Source organism: Rhopalosiphum maidis, chromosome 3 (assembly GCF_003676215.2).
Source record: "Rhopalosiphum maidis isolate BTI-1 chromosome 3, ASM367621v3, whole genome shotgun sequence".
In the NCBI taxonomy this organism is placed as follows: Eukaryota; Metazoa; Arthropoda; class Insecta; order Hemiptera; family Aphididae; genus Rhopalosiphum; species Rhopalosiphum maidis.
In genome coordinates, this window is record NC_040879.1 from 23,704,603 (window position 1) to 23,712,787 (window position 8,185).

Here is an 8,185-nt window from a genome sequence, read left to right on the forward strand (position 1 = left end):
ATGATATTGGAAACGTAAACAAACGCCGCTGCGATACGCTGTGGTGGCGGCGGCAGCTGGTCAGGCGGAGGCGGTTCGGTGTGCGCCGTGCGGCTTTTGTCGCGTTTTTGGAGGCAATAGTCGTCTACGGCGATGGAGAGCGGTGGAGGTGGCTGGCTCGCTATCGATTATCGACCGTCGGCGGCGAGCCGCGCCCGCGCACTAAAACTGCGCATTCCCGCGATCGTCCAGCGAGCCGACCGGAAGAAACATCAGGACCGAAACGCGGATTTTACCACAGAATAAGATCTATGACTACTACCTATTATTTATTCTCCGATTTTACCTGTACATTTCAGTCGATGTTAGTGCCATCACTACACCTGCTATCAATATACTCGTGGGGCCGGATGGGCAGATTAATTTTAAATGTGCCTCTGTTCGTTTTAATGTATATTTTTAATACATGACGGAAATATGTACCATTTAGTTTCGGCAATAATGGCATATTATTGTTTTTTTTATCGACAGCTGATTAATTTTGTACAAAATAAATAGCACTCTAGTGGGTACATAGTTGTTAGTTTGTTACTGTAAACAAGAATCTTTAAATAATATATTATAATATTTATCTTTTTATATTTACCTATATAATATGGCCGTGGCTGATAGTTGGCTGTTCAATGTCCATACAAATAATAATTAAACTAATTAGAGGCATATCCTTTTATGGGCTTATGGCTGTTAAAAAAAAAATACATTGAATTATATTGTGTTAAATAATATTATCTTGAAGACATTAACGACATTGTTACGAAAACTATATACTTTTTAAAATTTTATATTTTATTATTCTATATAATATTATACAAAAAAATAATTGTATACTTTTGTTTGGACATTCTACCGGTTAGATTCTAGTACAAAAAAACACAATAATATGCACATTGCACACATAAATATTAATTAATAAATTCATTAAAATTTAAAATACCCAAATTGAATTTACTAAATGACCCCTATCAAGTAAATTAAAAAAAATTTTAGAAAATTTTTTATTGACTATCTTCTTAGATTATACATTATATGTAATTTCGTTGGATATGATCTAAGACTATCTTAATTCAAACTAATTTAATTAAATGCTTACCGTTGATAAGAAAAATATTAGCTGACGCCTGGGAAAAAATGAATTTATGAATGGACTTCTCAGAGTTATTGAACTCACAATAAAATTGTACACTTAATGTTGTCATTCATATGTCTATACTCTATAAAATAACCAGTTGTACTTTATACTTTTTCTTTGTAAATATTAACTTTATTCGTATAAACATTGTCCTAAAATAGTAAAATATTAACTCTACTTTAACGATTCTGAGTTCTCTACCTGGGAGACGCGCCCCTCTAAAAAAGCGTGATAACATTTCAGAGAAGCCGTGAAAATTTAAAAAAAACATGAACCGTTATTTTTGATTATTTATAATTAATTGTTACGTTATTAAGTTTATTATTATTATTTATTATTAGTTATTAGTTTATTAAATTATCTTTTATTAATCTAACAACCAATATTAGAGTGCTACGTGCTTTGATCTTCATTATAATAATATATGTATGATAAAAAATTTTTAATTGTATTACAATTTAAGTATGATAAATAATATGAAGTAATAATAAAATAATAAAAGTTTATCGGTAAAGTTGTAATTTTTATTTTTTTTTTTTTAGAACCCATAATATTTAATGGAAAAAATATCTAGCCTTAACAGTTTCTATATTATTAGAGTATTTATAAATTAGATAGGTTTACAGTATTATAAATATAAATTAATTATTTTGGTAAATATTGAGTATAATGATATGCTGACATATCATAATTGTATTAATTGTTTAATTATATAGCTTGATCATATTCTCGAACACACGAACTCGACTTCGAAAGCTCTCCGGAGATCAGGAGGAAGGTAATAGCGTTAATTTGAGATTGATATCTAGTAGGTGGTTTTATCAGCACTTTTAAGTATAGGGAATAATCCCCCAGACCTACCCATCCTATAAAGGCTTATTACCTTATTACTATTTACTGTTTACCACTTTTACCCTTTTAAACTTATTTTTAATTTTACATTTTTTCTATTTCTATTTTTACGTTATTACATGAAAAAATTTAGATATAATACTAATCTCTGATTACCTTGGTAACAAAATGTTTTCTAAATCAAAATAAAAAAAATATTTTTTTTTTTACAATATTTTTGTATGGTGGAAAATGTTTATAAATTTGTTTAAGAAGAAACCAATTATAAAAAATTCTTCTGAATCGTCATACACGAGTAACTTCAGTGATAGAGTATCGGGGGGTAAGGTAATAGAAAAGTCTCGGGATGCGGTCGTTCAAGATGCTGAGTCATTGTGGGATTGCAGAGACCGAATTTTGTTGAGTGTGCGAAAGATTAAGACCAAAGATCAAGTCGAGAAGGAAGTCGAGAAAGATAAAGTTAAAAAGCAACTTGAAGAAACACCTATAATCGTCGAAGGTATGTAATATTTGTAAGTTTTCACGTATCTGTCTATATAATATATTGTCTAAAACTCATTTACTTTTGAAGATAATAAAGTCTTATGGACAAAACTATTAGTTTCACTACCTATACATAGCAAAAGCTTGAATCATGATACACCATACCATCTAAAGGTCGATTATAATATAAAATGTTCACATTATATTATAATAAGTATTTAACTTTAAATAAAAAAAATGATGGGTAAGTGAGTATCGCTCTGCTGTATATAAGAGATGGAGAGTAAATCACTATAATGGATGTGTTAAATTTGAATGCAATGACAGGTATCATTGTATACGAAAAACGATTCTAACCGGAGTTGATTTGTCAGTACTCAGTTTAGGATAATTAGTAGGATATACTATTTTATTACCTTTACCTATATTTAAATTGTAATATTTTACGCAATTTCGTAAAAAATTAAATTTCATATGCTCATAAAATGTTTTCTACATTGACGCTAGAATTTTTTTTACAGTTACTTGAAGGAAAACTTATGGATAAAGTTGTATTGGGATTTTTAATCTTAGATATAAGTCACAGAAATGTTATGAATTTTCTACTTCAAAATTCCTTACAAATTTCCGCGATATTGACATATTTCGTAATCATTTGAACTTTAAATGCTTATAAACAAAAATTTTAGAGTAACGGTTTTTGATTTTTTTTTTTTTACTACGATAATTACAATTTATAATAAAGCTTACATTAAATTTTAAAGATATTTTGGATTGTCAAATTGTTTTATAAGCATTTCAAAAAAAACTTAGAAAAATTGAAAATTTAAATTGTCTACACATATAGCTTGAAAAAAGTCAAAATATTTTAAAAATTTAACCGTAAATAAATAACGCTATACGATAAACATTTGGTGAAATTTTCAAGTATTTACAATGATTCGTTTTCGAGTTACAGCAAAATAAAAAATAAATTTTGTCAAAAACTGATTAAGCGTAAAAATTTCCGTTTTTCCTGACATTTTGAAAACTACTAGAAATTTTTTGCCCCCTAAAGTACCAATTAGATTGATTTTCCCTTTCAATGAGGGGCTAAAGTCAAAAATCAAAACATTATGTCTACTCCAAAACGTGATGACAGACACAAAAAAAACATACATATCATTGTAAAATCAATACATTCCTCACTCCGTTCAGAATCAAAAAGATATATAAATCTTTTTTTTCAAAAAATTTAAATGTTGAATACTTTTATAAGTATAATTAGGTAATTTAAGATTTTAAGTGTGAATACTATAGAGTATCTATAGTATACTATAGAGTATCGATGTATTTATGATTTTTGAACACACAACTTTTGTATAGTACAAAAACATTTTCAAAACGACACAATTGCATTTTTATCTACGGGTTTTTGAGTAGGTTTATCATACATTCTAAAAGCTAGTGTATTATGTCTGTTCTAAAAAGGCATTTAAAATATTAGATTTCAATGGAAGTTAAATGTCGAAGGTATGTACTGACAAAAATAAATTAAAATATATTATTGTAGACTACTTAACTGATTGTAGTCATAATCAGTAGTATTTAATTAACTAAACATATTATTACGTATAAATGTATAATACAGAGTCATTGCAGAATTTCAGACTGACATCACAACAGCGAACCTAAAGGTTAATGTTTCAAGTCAGACAAATGATCAATTAATGGGCCTGGTGGTTACATTTAAGTCAACGACTGATAAGAGTCAACAGACGAGCACCGAAAACTGCATAAAACGCGTTTCAAAAAAGACCATACTTCCGGTATGTATGGTTTATTAATTTAAGCATAACATTTTGACTTAGGTACTTGGTACATGTACTTAATATCTACACATCAATTATCAATATATCGTAATAAATAATTTAAGTTAAAATAAAATTATGAAAAAAAAATTATTTTGAATACCCAATCCGTTTATTTTTTATTTAGAACTCAAAATTTTAATGTAAAATTAAAATCTGGTATTAATTTATTATAATTTTTTTTATTTATGTACAATATCGTTGGTTAACCATGATCAGCCTGTGATTAAACCTCAGAATATTAAATGGGATGAAAGTTGTGCACCGATGAAAGAATATATCACATATAACTCTATAATTCACAAGCTGTGTCAATTGAAAACGAGTAATATGACATTTTCAAGACACGTCGTGAATAGGATACTCTCGCCGGTAAGCAAATTGGTATATGTAATATACGCGTGGTCTTTAAATGTCGTAAGACAGCGGTGAATAAGAATGTACTTTATGTCACTGTCCATGACTGTATACCTATTATTGGTGACTTACATATTAAATTTGTATTCTATTGTATAAACAAAAATAGTATTAAAAACAGGTGGTTATTTAATCATTACTGCCATTTGGTAAATTTAACACTACCAATGAACTGTGTACAATATATTTTAGAGAAAGAGAAACTCATTTTGTCGGAAGTTTTTACACCCTTGATTGGGATTATAGTTGGTTGCTGATTGAGATTGTCTAGTTATAAAAATCATATAATGTGCAAATTTATTTTGTAATGTTAGTTTCTAAGATAACTTAGCACTCTAAAGCATGTCTGGTGTTATTTTATGGCTTTGTGCAAATCATAAAACGTAAAGTAGAATGCTATGAATAGTATGAATGAGCACTTAGTAATTATAGTTACAACAGGTGTAAATCGGACCTGGGCGGGCAATCCATTCGTGGCGTATTGGAGCGACGTCAGTTTAAGTGGATCTCAGATAGAGTGCTATTCGCTTCAGACATAATTTGCTCGCATGGAAGCTGTCATTAATTTACTTGGTTGGGCAACTACAATTTTTATTGCAAGTCTACTATTTTTTTTAGTCAAAAAGTTGTAAGTCAAGTGTGGGTGTCTAGTCATTAGTCATCATCGGTGTGTATCCGATATGGGATACGGAAATTGTGTGCTTGGGATTAAGTGTACATCATGATCCCTATATGGAGCCCCTTACATTTTGGATTACCTACACGATTACACGTGCACGTGAAACCATTACACTTATGTAAATATAAGTCTTCTAAATGGTGTCTTAGCAGGTTTACATAGGTACCTAATTCACTAGTGTTGAATCCTGAAATAATTTTAATAATAAATCACTAGTGTTCTATATCTAATACATAAATGTGGGTACTACATAATCAAGTAGATTAATAAATAAATAAATAAACATTTTTTTTTACAATTTAAATATTAATCATTATACAATACATTTTTACAGATATATTTAATGTTTTCTTTAATATTTAAAAATTATTACTTTACAATGTTGTTCAAATATTAAACAAGATATTCGTTTTTTTTATGATGTGTTATAGAGATAACAGGGCTACGACGCCTACAATACATTTTGGTATTTTATCCCAAAATGTGACATATTTGGTTACAAAATCATGATATGTTTGAGTACTATTTTTCTAATATATAACTTCATTATATTATAAGATATATTTCTAACAGATATTTCTAGTCTGTAAAAATAGAAAAGAAAATGTAGGTATTGTATTGATTATAAAAAATCGACTTATCTATAATGTACTAGGTACCTTAGTAGGAATATTTTTACTGGCTCCGAAACGTTCGAATAGGTTTTTAGGTTGTTACGAAGGATATATGCTATATCAAACTCAGACAAATTGGTGTTCTTAGATTATTTTAAAAGTTTTTTTGAATTATATCAAAATATAAATAACACAAAATAATATTAATAAAACATTTTGATTATAAATATAACAAAATGTTTTTTTAAAAAATAAAAATTTAATAAAATAATATGTGTATATATTTATACGTATATATATTAACAAGAAGTTGCATAAAATTATTGATTCATTTAATAGTTCACTAAAGTTAAAGTTCAATAATTGGTCACTAATAAATCATGTTCACAAGACTTATGTAATCATGTAAATATGTAATAATGTTAGCGAATAATAAAATAAGTTTTAAAAATTAAATATAATTATTAATTATATAGGTTTAATATTAACTATAGGCGATTGACTTAAAATGATTTAAAAATGAAATTAACTTAAATAAATACAATTTACAAGGTTTAGGTTTTAATAGTAATTGGGTAATTAATAATTGTTGATTTTTGGTTTTTGATATGAAATAAGAAATACCTAGATAAGATATTTTTTTTAAGTTGCTTATAAATTTCTGTATAAATTTTCATTAACTGACAAAGCTAAAGTTAAGCTAACCATACAAATTAAAAATAAATCATCAAATACCTTCCAATTTTATTCTTATAATTAAATTACTATAGTATCTTCTTTATTTTCGTTCGTAGATGGTGGTATTTATCTCTCATCTCTGTATACTTAACATGATTTTGAAGAAAATTTAGGTACGACTTCCAATTTACGCAGTTGTCTTTTTCTAAGTACTTTTTCCATACTATTTTCATGATAAAATGTCCATAAGACATAACATTTTATAACAAAATGGTTAATAAACCACACGGACAGTTATATTGTTGCAACAGCGTGTGCCATTGTCATCCGTATTATGAAAACATGGTGCCTGTACACAAAATCGTGTACGCCGTGACGATGCTCGCCAGTTTGGTACTCAAGACGCGTCAATGGTTGGAAAAATGCCTACAATATCATCAAGCTGTCACACAAAGATCCGAAATCGAATTTAGGTGAAAAAATATGTTATTTAATAAAAATACATTTCGACTTAAATATATTTTTGTAATTATAAATATATACGTAATTCAATATCTTGCTTGTATTATATATATATATATATATACATAATATTATGTATTGTTATTATTTGGTATACATTTATTTCTTTTCTTTATTGAATATAAATAATTTCAATGCGATAATTTAACTTTAAGGAAATACCTAACGATCATCTCTTTTAATTAGTTTATTTTTTATGCAATTAATGTGTTATCTTTGTGAATGTTTATTAATATTTGTTTACTTTGCTATACTACAGTCTCAATTTCGAACTTAGATAATATCTGATTTGGTGAAAATGTAAGTACTCTAGTATCCAGTCATTATCAATAAGTCTTTAGATACCCTCCGTATTCCGTTTAAAAAAAAAATACTGTTGTTAATTGACGATATGAAGATATTCGTGAGATTATTCAATATAATGGTAATTAAGTCAGATAACAGATATACACAATTCTGCTGTTTAGTTAGGGTGAATAGATATTAAGATATGTCTTAAACTTATTATATTTACTAAGTTTTTTTTAATTATTTAACCTTGGCAAAAAAAAAAAATTAAATGACATTTAAGTTTTTGCATTTTAAAAGAGTTAACACAATCATCCTCCCCCGAAAATTCAATATTTGTGAATACGCCACTAACAATTGAGAACCTATTACTCTTGAATTGGATTTCAGACTGTATGCCGCCGCTGCCGAGACGAAGTATTTGGCCCGTGAACTGACATTTTTAGGGATTGTCGTAAATCATACCACCGGTACGGCGGATCAGGTCGAAATGCTCATTGACGTCTATGATGTGTGTTTCAGACGTTTTAAAAAGATAATGAAGTCTGTGCGTTGGATTGAAATGCTGCGGAGCGAAGGGAAATATGATAACGATGGCCGAGGTAGTCTTTCCACGACGGATCAAAATAATTGA

General features: G+C 28.1%; 1 protein-coding gene across 1 annotated transcript; it reads left to right on the forward strand.

The window, feature by feature from the left end:
* Positions 1–2,260: 2,260 nt before the first annotated feature.
* LOC113557851 lies at positions 2,261–8,185 on the forward strand (the record flags this gene model as incomplete). The annotated part of the gene is made up of 5 exons (XM_026963392.1): positions 2,261–2,519; positions 4,136–4,311; positions 4,573–4,725; positions 7,036–7,214; positions 7,942–8,185. Coding segments are annotated over 5 exons (1,011 nt in total), but the record flags the coding sequence as incomplete, so codon positions are not given.